The 20,173-nt window shown below is 34.8% G+C and overlaps 2 protein-coding genes and 1 pseudogene across 2 annotated transcripts; 1 reads left to right on the top strand and 2 right to left on the bottom strand.

Annotated features, from left to right (window-relative positions):
* Positions 1 to 209: 209 nt before the first annotated feature.
* On the bottom strand, positions 210 to 1,705 carry LOC146720472 (uncharacterized). The gene is made up of 2 exons (XM_085488364.1): positions 1,491 to 1,705; positions 210 to 777 (listed from the first exon to the last, which is right to left on the bottom strand). Exons 1-2 carry the CDS (start codon positions 1,703 to 1,705, stop codon positions 210 to 212), a joined length of 783 nt encoding a protein of 260 aa, XP_085344490.1.
* Positions 1,706 to 3,440: 1,735 nt separating this feature from the next.
* LOC146720473 (uncharacterized) lies at positions 3,441 to 4,729 on the bottom strand (annotated as a pseudogene).
* A 7,447-nt stretch (positions 4,730 to 12,176) lies between these two features.
* LOC146720474 (uncharacterized) lies at positions 12,177 to 12,976 on the top strand. Its single transcript, XM_085488365.1, has 2 exons — positions 12,177 to 12,271; positions 12,388 to 12,976. Exons 1-2 carry the CDS (start codon positions 12,177 to 12,179, stop codon positions 12,974 to 12,976), a joined length of 684 nt encoding a protein of 227 aa, XP_085344491.1.
* The last annotated feature ends 7,197 nt before the right edge of the window (positions 12,977 to 20,173 follow it).

Raw genomic sequence — 20,173 nt, forward strand, 5'->3', positions numbered from 1 at the left:
GGATCCAAGCATGGCCCGTCTTATCTCGTAAGATAAAAATATCGATTTTTTTCTCGCTGAAAGCAGGCTTCAATGTCCTTGACAAGATAATTATCTCTCGCAAAGTATGTAACGGGTGGCGCGCAAATAAAGTACACCATGATATATACATATAAGTATAATATTTATTTGTCTTATATTTAATACATAATTATATATATAAAGTTTTATTACATATTAAAAACTAAAGCCACCAGCTCGCAATCGACAAGTTGGTGCATGTCGAAGGCGTTGCTAGCGCGTATCGCATTCGGCAATTCTCTCGCATTCGTTACAGTAGATGCAATATTGGAGAATTGCGTATGTTTGATATCGACCGTTGCGATGAGCCTCGTCAATCGATCGAACATTATTTTGATGCATGAATCGAGCTCGAACATACGACGTAACGTCGATTCGACCATCATCATGCGCACGTCCGCCGATTCGAGACTTATGAGCTTGGTGTCGTTCATCTTGTGAAATCGCACTGTTAGCGGCCCGACACTTATGAAATTATACACATCGTTGCTGGGAGAGTCATTGTTCAGATAATCGTGAATAGCGTGACGTTGCTCGTAGAGTCCTTTCCACGTTTCGAGAGATAGTATTAGCTGTTTTCCCCGATGATCTCCTATGGCGATCTCCACGTAACTCGGCGGATCCACTCTGATGCCGATTTCGAGGAATTTGAATTCCGTGGTTGTCAATGCGTATCGTCTTCCAAGTATACGAACCGCACGAGACTCCAGCGAAACCCTGTAAAAATTAGATAAAAAATTATAACTCGTATAAAATATAAAAAAGATAAAAGTATATAATATAAAATATAAAAAAAGTTATACTTACTCGTCGCATTTCTTCTCGCACGTTTCATCACGTCTCGGCATGTAGTAATTCATGCTGCTGCTTTTTTGGGTGCAGAATATTTTTCTCGAGGGTATTAAAAAAAAGTGAACCGACAATCAGAACAGTCGACGAGAGACTGATTGTATAAAAAGTACTAATAATCGATTAACGATCATTTTTAAAATATTAGGAAAAAGGGATTCTTAAAAATATATATCTGGAGGAGGAATAAAAACAAATATTTAAAAATAATAGGAGAAGGGGTAAATCGAATTCTTAGAAATATCATTGCGTAAGAAATGTTTAAAAGTAGTGGGGGGTAAATCGAATTCTTAGAAATATATCTGGAGAAAAAAACAAATATTTAAAAATATTAGGAGAAGGGGTAAATCTCGAATTCTTAGAAAAACAATTGCGTAAGAAATTTTTAAAAATAGTGGGGGGTAAAAGGATTTCTTAGAAATATCTGGTGAGGGAAATAACAAAAAGAATAGTATGTAAACAATATGTTTATTTAAAAAAACGGGTGATCGTCTGATCCAAGTCTGGATTCTGCGGCTGACCGCCAATTGAAAAATTTAAATACATTTTGTAACGCGCAATTTTTTACATGTTTATTACACCGTAGAGTGTATGTGGGATCTAATTTATTTAATGCAGGCACATCTTCATATATGGCATCCAAGGTCTCAATGATGAAACCGCTGCTCGCATCGTCCACTATTTCGGCCAGCCATTCTCGCTTTTCGAGTCCTTTTACATACACGAGAGAGGACTCCTCCTCGTCTTCTTGTTCATTTATACCAATGATAGCTGCCGTGATCAAGCGCTGAGCCATGCAGTATGGAACATTTCCATCCTCCCATTGCAAACTGTGATGATGCTGAGTTATCCACGAGGCCTGACGCCTTTCCGACTTTATAAGCACGCTCCATGGCACAGGGCATGCGAAGAAATAGTGCTGACAGGATATATCCTCTTCTCAGGATTGCCGCTTCCTTTACGATAAATCGTTTATTCAGGATAAATCCTTGCAGGTCGACAAACGTTGGTGCGGACATGATCTCTTCGATGTGAGTCAGTCGAGAGGTATTACGATACTCTTCAGACATCTCACATCATCTTGATTATGTATCCTCCTCCCCCTCCCTCACACGCGTAGTTGTGTAAACAACTTTTTTAACCGCGCTTGTAATGTATGAAATATCAAATTGAGAGGATAATTATTAGACAAAAGAACTCCAATCATAGACTCAAAGTTAACTTTATGGAATTTCGGATGAGATAGCCAAAAAACTCTATCTATGAGGCTGATAATGGTGCCTTTTTTATGACAGAGAGGATGCTGCGATTCAAAATTTAAATATCTACCTGAATACGTCGGCTTATGAAACAAATCAAACTCAATGCTCCCATTATTTATAATAATGGTGACATCTAAAAAATTCAATCGGTTGTCAACCCCCTGTTGAAAACTAGGATAAAAGAACATCGCAACAACATAAAAAGAAACGCGTCACAATTATCAGTCATATCGGAACATAGATTATTGAACCATGAATTTAATTGGGAGGATGTAAAAGTCTTAGACGAGGAGCCTTTTTTAGGTAAACGTTTGATATCCGAAATGATCCACATAAAACGTCAGAGGAATAGTTTAAATTTACATAGCGACACTGATAAATTAAACGAGAATCTTGATCTGTTAATAGAAAAATTTACCAAAATCTAGCTTTGTGATTTTACATAGCCGGGTTGTTTTGTTAGACTTTTGACATGAGTGCCGATTAGTTTTGTTGTTTTTATTTTTATTTTTATTTTCATATTTTATTTTTATATTTGTTTTTTGCATATATATGTATCGACTGTGTCGAGGTAGAATACCGCACAGTCGTTAGAGTGATGTGTCACGTGTAGCATCGTCTTCTCTCTGTTTTTGCTGTCGGGGTGAGTGTTCTTCCCGGTTCTTAATTTTTAATTCTTGTGAATTGTTCTACGTTTAATTTATACCATGTTGATTAGTGTTGGTAAGGGAGTCACTGCTCCGCTTCCTTCCTGACGATGGTCACCGTTAGGGAGACACTCCGACGGCCGGACGGTTTGAATAGGGAGGAGAATGATATTTAATTTATTTGCGGATTGTATGTATACGAGTTTTATAATTTTCTGATTGTACCGATTATCTTCTATTTTTGTTTCTTTGTATTTTGCAGCTACTGAAGAAGACCCGAAGTGGGTCGAAACGTTTAGAATTTAATAAATGAGTTTGACTTGAGATCTCATTTTAATTTATTAATTTTGTGCATGTCATCCGCATAGGCTCCGATTGCCGTCGAGATTTTATTTTTAATACCAACTGAGATCTAATTTACAAAGTAATATTTGTTTAATATACAAAATTTGCAATTTATGCATACAAAATATGATCAGTGCTGAATAGATATTACACGAAGAAATATTTGTAAATATATAAATATAAAGATTTGCTATTGTAAAATATGTATATAAAAAGATAGAAAAAGTGTGATTTAAATTAGCGTGACTATATATTAGTTTAAAAATTAAAATGGAAATTACCTTTGATTATCACATGTTTTATGTGATTCAATCCACATCCTTTGCTATTTACACCAAGAGTTTGGTCCACTTGGGCATTTCTCGTGATGAGGCTCTTCGTTTGTCGATATTTTGTGAAAAAAATGTTGCCCACACGTCGTTCGTCATTGCATCAACGTCATGCGGATTTCGTCTGATTGCGAGTCCATAATAAATAGTTAATTCATTGATTAACTTGTCCGTGAGCTTTCCAGGTCCACGTCCTTTGACTTTTTTATTGGTTTTTTTAACTTTCCGCAATCTTGAGCCCATCCTTTTCTGCACGTGGTTGACGTATTCTTTTTTTGTAACTTCTTCATCTTGTTGTAATAAAGCTTTAAACGTCTTTGTGTCTCCATCTCCAATGTAGTTCGTATATTTTGCGTCGTGTAGAGTTTCAGCTCTGGCAAATATTTCCAGCATTCCTTGCACTTCCATACCTCCGGCACTTCCCTTGTGGTTGGCTTGACAATCATCTTCGTGCTCGCTGAACCATGTGTCAAATTCGGTTTCTGTCATTTGATTTTTATTTGTGATGCATACTTTACAAAAGGATGACTTTATCAACGTATCTAGTACTTTACCAGTACAATGTCCAATTAGTGAAACAATACCAAACAGAGAAGAAAATCCTCGTCTGCTCCACGATCCATCTCCTGATACTGTCAATTTTTTCTCCTCGTTTCCATTGGCAGCATTCTTTTCTTTTTCCTCTCAACCTGCTTTTCTGATGACTTCATTATACACAGAACTTACAGCAACGAATATATTGTCGACGGCAGCGTAATACATATTAGTGTTTATTTTTTTCCCCAAATCCATCAATCCAAGAAATGTATTAATACCAGCTATTCCAACACCCAAAAGTCTCATGACAAATACCAACCGGCGATTTATTTCGTAGGATTTGTTATTATTTTTTTCACATGAAAAAATAAACTTCTCGTCACACTTGCACAAAACAGAAAGTTTAAATCCCAAGCCATGTTCGTCTTTTTTTTCCAAATTTGACATCTCCGTTACACTTTTTGCATTTTAAAATATTGGAAAGAGCAGTAAAAACTAACGTAAAATTCACTACTGTATATACGTTAGTCAACGAAACAGTTGTTTCGAAATCATCCGAACCGGCTAATTTCTTCGCTGACGTGCTGGTAAATTCTTTCTTATTTTCGTTTGTATATTGATTCCCAGAGAATTTTCTCTTTGGCCCTTTCTTACCAGGACAAATCGAACTGTATTTATTGCTTTTTTTGTCTCGAGGCATTTTAAAAAACACATGCAATGCAACGCGAGAAAACGGGAGACACAAAAACGCACACGTGTTTCTCGTAGGTTATAAAACTGATTTCATCAGTGTAATTCCTAATAATACAGTATAAAGAGGTTCCATCTAACGTCAAAAATAGAAAACCTTGAGTGAAATCATAAACCGACAGAAAGGTCGATAAATGTACGAGGAATGGTCGGCGCTACGTACCTGTGCCGCGACGCTCGCTACTTGCTTTGACGTGGTCGGCTCGGAGGCTCATAACTTTTGAACCGTTACGAATTTCGATTTGCCCTTTTAACATGATATTCTAAACAGTTATAGCTATCGAATTCAACAAAAAAAAATTTTGACCAAAATTTGACCCAACTGACGAGAATGTACCCTTAATGTGATTATAATTGTATGCAAATAAACAGATTTCGCAGATAATTGTTATCATCAGAAAAATTATTAATAATCTATTGTAAGAAAATAAAGATTTGTTATTGTGCAAAATATATAAAAAAATAGAAAAAAAGTGTAATTTAAATTACCATAATTACATATTAGTTGAACAATTAAAATAGAAATGACCTTTGATTTGATTATCACATATACGTACACACTGTCGTTTGATGTATGATTCAATCCAAGCCACTTAGAATTGTTATGGTTACAATTGTTTGGAAAGAGACATCATTATCATCATAAGAAGACTGAAATTAATATCTATATTTAACAAAAAAATCCCAGAATTACTTACTATCATAAATATCTTTTATTGTATAGCAATGCTGCAAAATATATATATATTTATAAATGAAATAACAATTATGAGTGAGTGTTTTAATTCATCGATAGATCCATCGCATAATGCAGAAAGACAGTATTTGCTGTATGTGTTGTACTTGCGTATCATGCGATGGACCCATCAATGAATTAAAAAACTCGCTCTTTGCTTTTTAAGTAAATTACAAGCATTATTGCATTTGGACTGCCAGATTTTAAAACATAAGTTAGAATATAAGTAACAATAGTACATTAGTATCGATGTTTACAAGAGTATAAGAATATCTATTCTATCGAATACTCTATCCAATTTAAAAATATGTTTACAAGAATTGTTATTAATATGAAAATATAAATATAAATTAATACAAATTGTCGCTCGTATATTGAAAACAAAGTGATAAATCCAAGGCCAACTTATCGAGCTGAATATTCGAGATGTTCAGTCAACTACCATTTATTACATGTATAAATTATAAAACTACAGTCATTAGATATTAAAACTAACGCAAATTACAATCATTCTATAAACGTTTCGACCGCACGCGGTCTTCTTCAGTATAATTCTTGAAATATAAATTCATACAACTTCACATAATATCGGAATTTAATTATAATTATTCAGAATCGAGAGTCTTTGAGCAGTTAACGCGTGTTCTAATTCGTCATGTCCAACAATGTTCGCCTCGATATGATCTCTGATTTTTCTCAGATCTCGGATAGTTTCATCGTTAATATGCGAGAAATTAACCCGTTCCGTAGGCGCTGCGATTAATAAAAAATTAACGATTAACGTATGTCTAAATTAAAATATATATCCCCTACACTTGGTAATATGCTTACCTATCATCGTCCTTCTTGACAATTTTGCTACTTATTAACAGTTATTAAGGATGACACATAACAAACCAACAATACAGAAAGACAGCTCATTTTAAACTCTACTTGATCGGAGAGCGTGCGTGTTTATATATGATCTAATATCTATGTTTGACTCGTTAATGTCCTATTTGTCCTATTATTATTTATTGTTCGCTAATATATCCAAAATATCAAAATACGACTCGCTAAGTAACTCAGTATCTTTGTTTAAATTTAGTCCATTTTTTTGTTCCTTGATATGTAGCATCTCAGAAATGAGTCTTTTATAATAATTATTTTCTTTGTCCATGATCTTAACATTGTCCCAATTAAAAGTATGATGTTCATTTCTTATGTGTTCAGAAATTACTGAATGTTTCGTTGAGTCCAACCTAATATTATTTTTATGTTCTTTTATTCGCGTCTGCAATTGCCTCTTTGTTTGGCCTACATAAGATGCATTACAATTATTGCAACTGATCTTATAAACCACATTCGAATTGCATGGATGTTTAGTTTTATCTTTCTGTGCTTTAATAATATTATCCAGTTTGTTGAGACATCTATACCCTACAATACAATTTTTATTTTTTACCGAGGAAACAATCATTTCTGAGATCCTATCAATATACGGAATGACAAAGAATTTTTTATCAACCGAGTCATTTCCTATACTTTTTGTTCTTTCTATGTTGGCCTGTCTCTCTATAATGCTCCCCTTAGATATGATGTGTTCTATCCGATGATTAATTTTGTTAAAAATCAGATCAAGAGGGTAACCATTGCTTATGAGTATATTAATAATTAACTCTAAATTTTTATTAAAAAATAGTGGATGTGATAGCAATAGACATCTGTCTACAAGGTTATATATTATTCCAATTTTGTGGCATAATGGGTGGTTTGAATAAAATGATAACGTCCTTCCTGAGAAGGTTTCTTTTTGATATCAGTCTATATATATTGTGTTATTAATAATTTTAAGTGATAAATCTAAGAAATTCAAGCTATGATTAACCTCTTGTTCGACCGTGAATTTAAGTCTTTCATGATAGTTGTTAAAATTATTCACAATCTGAGTCATATTAGTCATAGAGGTGGCCACTATTATGTCATCCACATAACGAAAATAAAACGAACATTCCAAATTCAACGCTTTGAGAACTGTATCCTCAAGATCTTGCATAACCACGTCTGCAATAATTGGTGATAACGGTGAGGGGTCCCAAACGTCTGTTTATAAATTATGTCATTAAATGTAAAATATGTAGAAGTCAATATGAATTTTATACCCCCCAAAAATTCGTTTTTCGGTATTCTAGTATTTATTCCAATGTGATCCCATCTATCGTTAATACCGTCAATCGCAAGATCCAGAGGAACGTTCGTAAACAAAGACACCACATCCAAGGAAAACATCCTATCATTCTCATCAATCTTTTTACCAGACAATATGCTGTACAAATCAAAATTATTATTAATATGACTTTTCGCTTTGGGTAGGCTAATTCGTAGGTGTTTTGTAAAAACGAAGCCAGCGAGTATAGAGCTGTATCAACCGATGAAACTATGATTCTAACTGGATAGTTTTCCTTATGGATTTTAGGTAATCCATACGCTTTTGGAAGGAGAGAATCACTACAACGTAATTTATAATATTCACTTTTGAAATATAATCTTCCTTAAGCCATCTCTTCAACAAATCATTCAAATCGTTCTCTATTTTTTTGCACGGATTTTTTTTAACAATAGTGTAAGTGTTACCTTACGAACTAGCCTACCCAAAGCGAAAAGTCATATTAATAATAGTTTTGATTTGTACAGCATATTGTCTGGTAAAAAGATTGATGAGAATGATAGGATGTTTTCCTTGGATGTGGTGTCTTTGTTTACGAACGTTCCTCTGGATCTTGCGATTGACGGTATTAACGATAGATGGGATCACATTGGAATAAATACTAGAATACCGAAAAACGAATTTTTGGGGGGTATAAAATTCATATTGACTTCTACATATTTTACATTTAATGACATAATTTATAAACAGACGTTTGGGACCCCTATGGGGTCACCGTTATCACCAATTATTGCAGACGTGGTTATGCAAGATTTTGAGGATACAGTTCTCAAAGCGTTGAATTTGGAATGTTCGTTTTATTTTCGTTATGTGGATGACATAATAGTGGCCACCTCTATGACTAATATGACTCAGATTGTGAATAATTTTAACAACTATCATGAAAGACTTAAATTCACGGTCGAACAAGAGGTTAATCATAGCTTGAATTTCTTAGATTTATCACTTAAAGTTATTAATAACACAATATATATAGACTGGTATCAAAAAGAAACCTTCTCAGGAAGGACGTTATCATTTTATTCAAACCACCCATTATGCCACAAAATTGGAATAATATATAACCTTGTAGACAGATGTCTATTGCTATCACATCTACTATTTTTTAATAAAAATTTAGAGTTAATTATTAATATACTCATAAGCAATGGTTACCCTCTTGATCTGATTTTTAACAAAATTAATCATCGGATAGAACACATCATATCTAAGGGGAGCATTATAGAGAGACAGGCCAACATAGAAAGAACAAAAAGTATAGGAAATGACTCGGTTGATAAAAAATTCTTTGTCATTCCGTATATTGATAGGATCTCAGAAATGATTGTTTCCTCGGTAAAAAATAAAAATTGTATTGTAGGGTATAGATGTCTCAACAAACTGGATAATATTATTAAAGCACAGAAAGATAAAACTAAACATCCATGCAATTCGAATGTGGTTTATAAGATCAGTTGCAATAATTGTAATGCATCTTATGTAGGCCAAACAAAGAGGCAATTGCAGACGCGAATAAAAGAACATAAAAATAATATTAGGTTGGACTCAACGAAACATTCAGTAATTTCTGAACACATAAGAAATGAACATCATACTTTTAATTGGGACAATGTTAAGATCATGGACAAAGAAAATAATTATTATAAAAGACTCATTTCTGAGATGCTACATATCAAGGAACAAAAAAATGGACTAAATTTAAACAAAGATACTGAGTTACTTAGCGAGTCGTATTTTGATATTTTGGATATATTAGCGAACAATAAATAATAATAGGACAAATAGGACATTAACGAGTCAAACATAGATATTAGATCATATATAAACACGCACGCTCTCCGATCAAGTAGAGTTTAAAATGAGCTGTCTTTCTGTATTGTTGGTTTGTTATGTGTCATCCTTAATAACTGTTAATAAGTAGCAAAATTGTCAAGAAGGACGATGATAGGTAAGCATATTACCAAGTGTAGGGGATATATATTTTAATTTAGACATACGTTAATCGTTAATTTTTTATTAATCGCAGCGCCTACGGAACGGGTTAATTTCTCGCATATTAACGATGAAACTATCCGAGATCTGAGAAAAATCAGAGATCATATCGAGGCGAACATTGTTGGACATGACGAATTAGAACACGCGTTAATTGCTCAAAGACTCTCGATTCTGAATAATTATAATTAAATTCCGATATTATGTGAAGTTGTATGAATTTATATTTCAAGAATTATACTGAAGAAGACCGCGTGCGGTCGAAACGTTTATAGAATGATTGTAATTTGCGTTAGTTTTAATATCTAATGACTGTAGTTTTATAATTTATACATGTAATAAATGGTAGTTGACTGAACATCTCGAATATTCAGCTCGATAAGTTGGCCTTAGATTTATCACTTTGTTTAAAATATAAATAATTTTTAAGTCTAAATGAAGATAATATATCTATTATTTCTAACAAACTGATCGTGAGCAAATTAATGATTGCATCATCCATGTCCGACAGTCGTTACTAGTCAAAAAAAGTAGAAAATATTCTCAAATAAGGCCAAAAACATGTATTAACTTTGTTAAAATAATTTTAGATATTGATGAATATATTAATTGAAAAATAAATAATAATTACCTTCAATTATAATGTTTTGTTCAGCCTCATGTCTTCTTCGTGGCTATCTATCACTATTACGTATTACGTATCGCCAGGACCGGAAACCGAGTATTAGATTATACTAAGTTAGTTTACACTGATATACTTAAAAACGTGTACTAAATACTACTAGCCAATCATAGCCATTTTATTATTTAAAGGAATAGCTATTATTGGCTAATATATTGTTTGATACGTTTCACGACCTTTGAATGTAAAAAGTTTTACACTATTACCGCAAAGAGTGCGTTCGGTGAGACGCTATTAGCATTAGTGCTGATAGTGTCCCTCGGAACGAGCCCAAAGGCTATAAGTAAATCGACCAATCACGTGCGTAGTAAGATGAGTTACGATTGGTCGATTTGCTCATAACCTTACTATGTCTTCCGAAATGCGCTAAAATGTACTGACAGTACTAAAATATATAGTTTATGTCACGTACACTAGATTTTCATTACTGGCAGTGAATATCGGAATATGGGGTATAAACTTATTTACATGCAAAACTTTAGTAAAATCTAGTTATAAATCTAGTTTTAAATCTAAGAGCACCGAAGGAAAAAACTATCAAGTTAGTAATTAATCGAGCGTAAAAACATCGAGTGAATAATCGATTTCTAAATAAAAAAAACATCAATGTTTCAATAATCGAATGATTTTTGCCCATCCCTATGCCTCATTATACACGATCGTGTGATCCAGTACAATCCGTTGACCAACGTTGTGCGCAAAATCACCTAAAAAATGTTTACAACAGCTGTTTAGAGAGGGGAAGAGGATACATAATCAAAGTAATGTGAGATGGCTGTAGAGTTTCGTCATTCCTCTCGACTGAGTCGCATCAAAAAGAGAGAGCCCTCGTCATGTCTGTACCAACATTCGTCGATCTACAAGGATTTATCCTCAATAAACAGTTTATTGTAAAGGAAGCGGCAATCCTGAGAAGAGGATTTATTTTATCACAATATTTCTTTGCATGTTCTGTGCCATGGAGTTTACTCATAAAATTGGAGAGGCGTCAAGCCTCATGGTTGACTCAACATCATCATGGCTTACAATGGGAAGATGGAAACGTTCCATACAGCATGCCTCAGCGCTTGACTACTGCAGCTATCGTTGGAATAAATGAAAAATTACAAGAAGATAAAGAAGAATTCTCTATCGTATACGTAAAAGGACTTGAAAAGTGAAAACGGCTAGCCGATATAATGGATGATGAGAGAAACGGTTTCATAATTAAGACCTTGGATGCAGATTACGACGACAGTGAGTCTTTAAACAATCTAGATGTTAAAAACACTATGCGGAAAACATGTTAAAAATTGCGCATTACACAATGTATTTAAAATATTTAACTGGTGGTCACAACGCCAGAAAAAATATTTAAAAAAATAAAATATGTAAACATATTTAAAAAATTTTATTTCTTATATACTCTTCCCATTTCTTCCTGTTTCTAAGAATTCTTTTTAACGGAGCGATGTCTCTCCCTTCTCCTAAATCTCAGAGCGCTAGACGCAATCTCCCCACCACATTTACCCCCCCCCCCCCATTTACCCCTACTATCTCAAAAGAAATCAATATATTCTAAATTTTTTTATTGGATCTTTAATGTTGTCCGAGTGATGTCTCTTTTCTCCTAAATTTCAGAGCGCTAGAAATACTCTCAAAAATTCTCCTACCACATTTACTCCCACCACATTTATCCCCACTATCTTTGAGAAAATGAGTATATATTCTAAATTTTTTTGTACAATCAGTTTCACGTTAACTGTTCGAACCAATAGTTCACATTTTCGGAACATAGAAAAATGTACTCCAACAAAAGAAGCTGCAGCGGCAGTCGCATGAATTATTACGTGCCGAGTCGTGCTGAAACTCCATCGTTTAAAAACAAATGTGACAAATAAGTTTAACTTTTTTCTATTATGTATTATACACTTCTATTTTTTTTATATTATTACAAATTGCTTTTATTAGAATTGTTTTTATTATTTAAATATTAATTTCATTTTTCTACAGCATTTTGCAAGAGCGTCGTGCGGCTCGTATACTAGTTAGACAATACGCATTGACAGCCACGGAATTCAAACTCATCGAAATTGGTATCAACGTGGGTCCACCGAGTTACGTGGAAATCGTCATAGAAGATCATCGGCAAAAACAATTGATACTATTCATCGAGACTTGGAAGGGACTTTATGAGCAGCGTCACGATATTCTTCGGAACGACTCCACTAAAGATTTATATAATTTTATAAATGTTGGACCGCTAACAGTGAGATTTCACACGATTAACGACATCAAACTCGTAAGTCTCGAATCTGCAGATGTACGCATGATGATGATCGAATCGACGTTACAACGTATGTTTGATCTCGATCTATGCATCTATATAACATTCGATCGATTGGCTAGACTTACTGGAACAATCGATATCAATTATACACAATTCTCCAATATTGCGTCTACTGTAACGAATTCTAAAGAATTAGCAAATGTAATACGCGCTAGTGATGCCTTCAACAAGCATCAACTCATTGATTGCGAGCTGGTAGCTTGGGATGCCGGAGCGTTGGCCGAACTCCGACGGGTTAGCGCCCTCATTTGAATGGAACTAAAATTGTCGATAATTACCGACAATTTTAATTCTGCTATTATCGACAGTAATATATATATGTCAAAAATCCATTTTAGTGTGTTCAACATATTGAAATCAGACAACATAATATATTTTTATTGTCGAATTATATACAATATATATATATATATATACAATATATATATATATATATATACAAGGTGGTTCAAAAGTCCGGCAACAGTCAATTATGTCCAAGAAATAGTGGTCTTATGAATAAAATATAAAAATCACAGAGTTCAACCCGGGAAAAATTTTTTATATATAATTATATCTAAATAAATATATAATTATACATAATTATATGTGAAATATGTTCATTTTATATATAATTAAATTTATTTATATATAAATTATAAAGTTCATGTATAATCTCATGTCAAGTTATATATATAAAACATTATATATATTTATATATGTGAATACTTATTTATTATATATATATTGTAATATATATATATATATATATATATATATATATATATATATATATATTGTAATCCGTCGGATCGATAATAATCCGAGAAATAGGGCCGATGTAAGTGACCGATATATATATATATATATATATATAATTTTATCTTTATATATATAATATGCCATCCATGCTATCTGCTCACACAATGTGAAACAACAATATTCTATTTTATAAGTATAGATTTCTACAACTTATATTATATATAATTATTATTTTATTTTGATTTATTTTATTATTTATTATTTTATTTTATTTTGTTATTTTGTTATTTATTATTTTATTATTTATTATTTTATTTTATTTTTTTATTTATTTATTATTATTTATTATTTTTTATTATTATTTCTACATATATACAGGGTGTCCGGTAATTGTCGCCTCAACCGTCGTGTGCAGGTAAAGTGAGTTAAACCGAATAGTAAAGTCCTCTACCGTTTTGCGATTTTCGCAATAATTATTGAGTTATTAAATAAAAAAGATCGGCCAATCCACGCGAATAGAAGCGCGCGACGAGAAGAGACGTCCTACTGTAACACGATACACGAAGATTTCTCGAACACGATTCGTAAACAGTCATCATTCGCTCCTCCTTCCGCTTTGCGGCGCGCCGTGTATCGTGTTACAATAGAACGTCCCTTCTCGTCGCGCGCTTCTATTTGCGTGGATTGGCCGATCTTTTTTATTTAATAATTCAATAATTATTGCGAAAATCGCAAAACGGTACAAAACTTTCCTATTCGGTTTAATTCACTTTATCTGCACACGATGGTTGAGGCGACAATTACCGGACACCCTGTATATAAGTATGTATGTATATATGTGTATATATATAATATTGGCATATTATACCTACATACTTTAATTTTTAGAAAGCATATTTTCTCTCTCTCAAATCACTCGCATACAATTATGAACGAGCAATTTGAGATAAAGAGAGAAAGAGAGAGAGAGTGTGTGTGTGTGTCAGAAGCATGGTCGTATACACACCGTGGTCAGAAGACAAGACAGCATGAAAGAGACAAAGATAATATGACTGTCTGTTCTTGTCTAACTGCACGATTGCAGCTCCATCTATCGCGACATCGCGCAACTAATTTTCTGCTCTGTATTACTCCTAAATGTCATTTCACACATACACATGTAAATGAAATATTCCACAACCAAGATCTTTTTTATTAGACTTCTAAACTTATTTCTGCAAGCTCACTAATATTCCTTTATGCAATCTTTTGTAGGAACCTGTCTTATTTTGTACGTATAAATTGTGAAACTTTTATACAAGCAAATATTGTTATGACGTAACGCGAAAAGCCAGAAAAAAAACTCGTATTTAAAAATTTTTTGTCTTTTTATCACAAATTCAGACAGGTTCCTACTTTATTATTGTATTAACTTTAATCGTGGAAAAGCATTTGTTATTCTATTAACGCAATAAAAACTTCTTGGTTGTGGCAAAATATAATAGGTTCGGCCGGTAAAAGTAGACCTCCGGCATCCCCTTAAGATTGTTAAAGTGCAGCATACTAATCCCGTAACATATCTACTCGAAGATTATCGTAAGACATCTATCGCTGGAGCGTTTTACGAGCACGAGCTGCATCGCGCAAATTATCCAGATGTATACCTCATGGAGAAAAGTCTGCGCAGAAGGGGTGACGAGGTTTACGTGAAATGGCTGGGATTCGACAGTTCGCACAACTCTTAGATACATAAGGACAATGTTATTTAATGTACCTCATATTTTATTCAACATATATGAAATATATGAAATATATAACAAAAATAATATAACCTTTATTACTACATCCTTACAATATAATAAATATAATAAATATAATTTACAGCGGTACTCGATAATGTCTCCACGTTGAAGTGTCGGCCGACTCAGGTATGACATACCGCTTGTCGTCGTAGGGACTTAGAGCAACTTTTGTCTCGCTGATGGTATATACTTTATGCAATTTCGATCTTATACACGACTGCTGACGCGTCATTTCAATCTTGGCGCGTGCACTGCTGTAGATTACGATAGTGTATCACGTAGCGCTTCTTATCGTAAAGCGTTGCGAGGAGTTTATACTCCCGCTTGCCGGGCGGCTTATCGCGCGTCGGGCAAAACGATAGGTCAATATGCGCGTCATGAAGATGCTGCGGATACTCTAAATCTACTTCGAGAATATAACCTGTAGGCGAATCTTGCGCAATAGATGATACGTCAAAATTCGACACATCGTCGACCCACCGAAAATCAGCATACGGCAATTGTTGACACATTGCTCATCAGTACAAATTATTCACATCAAAGTACATTAAGTAGAATGAGGGTTTCGATGGGTCGTATGATTGCATGTACATGTTATTAGCACACGCGTATCGGCCTGAACATTGACTAAGACCGCCGCGTATACCCCAGTAGGTATACTAGGAGAGTTCTAGACCAGGGGCAATGAGTGGGTGGGGCGGGGGGCGGGGGGGAATTGGGGGCAAAGGGGGTGACGTCGCGCGGGGGAGGGGGTCTTATCAGCAGATAAACTTATCTTATCAGCTCAGGTTACCTGATAAGGGGATCATGTTACCTGATATGTTTATAAACAAGATAAGCGGATATCTATTAGAAGATAAGATAAGCGGATATCTAAGTTTTCATAAACAAGCTAACAATAAGATAAGCGGCGTCTTTGAGCGATATCTAAGTTTTCATAAACAAGATAAGATAAGCGGATATCTAAGTTTTCATAAACAAGAGAAGATAAGCTTGAGCGATATCTAAGTTTTCATAAACAGGATAAGATAATATAAGTCTTTGTGCGATATCTAAGTTTTCATAAACAAAATAAGATAAGGTAAATTTACTCTGAAAATCCAAGATAAGATAAATTCTGGGTAATCAAATTCTACGAAGGGCTGCCGCCGATTCTTAATCCAGGCTTGGATCGAGCGCCGACATTCAGATATCTATTACTAAGGTGGTTGCGTTTCTTCATCTAAATTTTCTCTGAAGATAAGATAAGGTAAAAATTCTGCGAAGGGCTACCGCAGAATCCAGGCTTGGATCCGACAATCAAGCGGGTTCATACATATATTTCTAAGAAATATCAGCGGGGGCGAACGCGTTGCGACATGTCTTTGCAGGTTGTGACGTGTCTTGCGACGTATGTATTTTTGTTTCGGCGAAGGTCATCTTTTGGAGATAATTGCATCATCGCACGTTGAAGAACAAAGGGATGATCGGGATATATAATGAGGACCGATGCAGCGGCCGGGCCATATTAGTGAGCATAGTGAGTGAGTGAGTGAATTGTTTTTTTGCAATAAAAAAAAATGGAGAATGCTCTAAAAAATCATTCAAGGTGTTATGAGAATGTCGAGAAATGGTATAGGCATCTCGAGGAATGCGATCATGGTGAAAAAAAAAGATAACCCGTTTCGTTTTAAACGTGAAGCGAAGAACATTCCGGTGACTTCGGTTGTGCAATTGTTAAGAAATCGCGAACTTGGTATGCAAAAACCGCATACAAAAGATGTTGCCGATTTCCTGGAAATTCACAAAAACATTTTAAGAGTGACTGGTAATTTATCTAAATGCACCAGATCGTCTAAACGACACAAGCGAGTCACATGTTTTCATCGTCGCTACAAAAATTGTGCCGATTATTTCATTGTAGAAAATCTTTATTTTGGTATATATGCATAGATATGCCTTCACCATCGGTGTCATGTAAATCGCAATGATCTGAATATGATTCGGACCAAGAAATGGAGGAGTCAGATATGAGGGAATCACCATCATCGTCAGATTACTAGTCGCAGCTTATTTATTTTGCTTGATTAAATAGGCGTACAACATATGCGAAGAGTAGATATGTATATGTCTTCGCGGAAGGTGTAAGAGACATGTCTTTGCGGAAGGTGTAAACATGTCGATAATCAACTACTGAGCAGCCGCTATTTTTGTTTCGGCGAAGATCATCTTTCGGAGATAATTGCAATTGTGCGTTGAAGAACAAAGGGATGATCGGGATATATAATGAGAACCGATGCCGCTGCAGGGTCATAGTACGGTGACATTCATTCGCGATCATAGTAGTAGTGAGCATAGTGAGTGAATTGTACAAAATGAAGAATGGCGAGCGAGACTTGGTGGTGATCTTTGATGATAAGATGAAGGTCATCACGATCTCTGATGACGAGATGGAGGTCATCACGATCTCTGACGACAAGATGGAGGTCATCACAATCTCTGATGACGAGATGGAGGTCGTCACGATCTCCGACGACAGCGACGACGACGAGATGTACAACCCCGAATATGACAGGGAGGTCAATATCATCGTCGATGATATTGAAGAGATGGATATTGATGTACCCATCGTCGAAGAAGAAGAAGAAGAAGAAGACCAACCACTGCACGACGATGGGTATGACAGTGGAAATGGTGTTCGCGAGGCGTACCACTCGCGTACGTTAGACGTACGGACCATCGCAACCCTCGACGAAGAAACGTGGGTATGCGTTATAATGGCATATGTCTCGCCAGGGGGGGTTGGTGAGAATCTGCATTCCCTGTTTTATGAGAAACAGGGAAAGATTTGCGACAATCACACTCATCCATAGGCACGTGACGATACGGTACAGAGATGTGCCGCATCTTTACTGCATTGATTGTCTGAAAAGAGTATTCACACTCTTCCTGGCCAACTTGTGCCCAATATGTCAAGGCTGTAAGTACACATATATATATATATATATATATATATTTATATATGTCAAAAATATATATAAAAATAGTATAATAATTTATTATATTTTTATGTGCAGATGCCGAGGCACAGTCTGACAGCGATGGTTGACGCGACCCCTCTCTCTCGCAGTCACCGCAGGCCCGCTGACTCTCTCGCCGGCTCTCTCGCTGCCGCCGAATCTAGGCATGGATCCCTCTCTCGCCTCCGACCTTTTTTTATTTTTATATATTTTTTATATATTGTTTTATATAATTTTTATTTTATATATCTTTTTATATTTGTATCTTTTTATTATATATTTTTATTTTATAAATTTTAATACATTTATATAATTTTATTTTATAAAATTAATATATATTTTTTATACTTTTATATATTTTTATATATTTTTGTACATATCTTGTATATCGTTTATATATTTTTATATATTGTTTATATACAGGGTGTTCGGCAACAGGTGGGCCAAAATGTAAGGAGTGATTCTACATGATAAAATAAGACGAAAATCAAGAATGACAAAATTGTGTTCGAGACTTCGTTTATTAATTATAAATATTTTACACTTCGCATTAAGGACGCCTGACGCACGGCAATTTGCCGATATCTGGCGTGCAAAAGGTACATCGGTGGAGTCGCCGTCAAAATAGACTGTGACGCATAAGTACACAGATACTTACATCGTAAAAATATTAATAATTTAAAATATTTATAATTAATGAACGAAGTTTCGGACGCAATTTTGTCATTCTTGATTTTCGTCTTATTTTATCATGTAGAACCACTCCTTACATTTTGGCCCACCTGTTGCCGAACACTCTGTATGTTATATTTTTTATATAATTAATATATCTTTTATACTTTTATACATTTTCATATATCAGTAGGTATACTATGGGGGTTCTAACCCGGGGGCAATAAAGGGGGGTGCGGGGCGGGGGGGAATCGGGGGCGAGGGGGGTGACGTCACGCGGGGGAGGGGGTCTTATCAGTAGATAAGCTTATCTTTTGTTTATAAACATATCAGATAACCTGATAAGGGGATCATATTACCTGATAAGGGGATCATGTTACCTGATATGTTTATAAACAAGATAAGATAAGGGGATCATTTTACCTGATATGTTCATAAACAAGATAAGATAAGATAAGCGGCGTCTTTGTAAGGTATCAAAGATAAGATAAGCGGCGTCTTTGTAAGGTATCAAAGTTTTCATAAACAAGATAAGATAAGCTTGAGCGGTATCTAAGTTTTCATAAACAAGATAAGATAAAAATTCTACGAATGGCTGCCGCCGTTTCAGGCTTGGATCGAGCGCCGACAATTGGATATCTAAATTTTCTCCGAAGATAAGATAATTCTGCGAATTATTAAGAACAAAAGGTTTGCCGACAATCAAGCGGGTTGATCCATACAGGTTGCGACATGTCAATCCGATCCGACGTGTCGATCCGACGGGGTGAAATGAAAGGTAACGGGCGGTCTTATCTATGTATTTCTAAGAATTATCAGCGATATCTAAATTTTCTCCGAAGATAAGATAAGATAATTCTGCGAATTATTAAGAACAAAAGGTTTGCCGACAATCAAGCGGGTTGATACATACAGGTTGCGACATGTTTGCGCGACGTGTCAATCCGATCCGACGGGGTGAAATGAAAGGTAACGGGCGGTCTTATCTATGTATTTCTAAGAATTATCAGCAATATCTAAATTTTCTCTGAAAATCCAAGATAAGATATCGCACAAATATTTCTCGCGAATTAACAATTGCATCATCATCCCACGAACAAAGGGATGATCGGGATATATAACGAGGACCGATGCAGCTGCCGGACCATAGTACCACTGGCGAGCGCACGCTTCATTCGGGGTGCAAGAAAAAAAAGTTTAGTGTGCAAAGAAGTTTTTTTTTGTAATAAGTGTGAAAAAGTGAATTTTTTACAAAA

Source organism: Nylanderia fulva, unplaced genomic scaffold (genome assembly GCF_048542155.1).
Source record: "Nylanderia fulva isolate GAGA-0341 unplaced genomic scaffold, ASM4854215v1 Scaffold687, whole genome shotgun sequence".
Classification (NCBI taxonomy): domain Eukaryota; kingdom Metazoa; phylum Arthropoda; class Insecta; order Hymenoptera; family Formicidae; genus Nylanderia; species Nylanderia fulva.

What these genes read in the sequence shown, in the direction of transcription:
- LOC146720472 (XM_085488364.1), bottom strand. Translation starts at nt 1,705, where the DNA reads ATGGCTCAGCGCTTGATCACGGCAGCTATCATTGGTATAAATGAACAA. An exon ending in GATCCCACATACACTCTACG is followed by an intron (nt 778 to 1,490) that starts GTGTAATAAACA and finishes TAATTTTTACAG; the next exon opens with GGTTTCGCTGGAGTCTCGTG.
- LOC146720474 (XM_085488365.1), top strand. Translation starts at nt 12,177, where the DNA reads ATGTACTCCAACAAAAGAAGCTGCAGCGGCAGTCGCATGAATTATTAC. An exon ending in TTTAAAAACAAATGTGACAA is followed by an intron (nt 12,272 to 12,387) that starts ATAAGTTTAACT and finishes ATTTTTCTACAG; the next exon opens with CATTTTGCAAGAGCGTCGTG.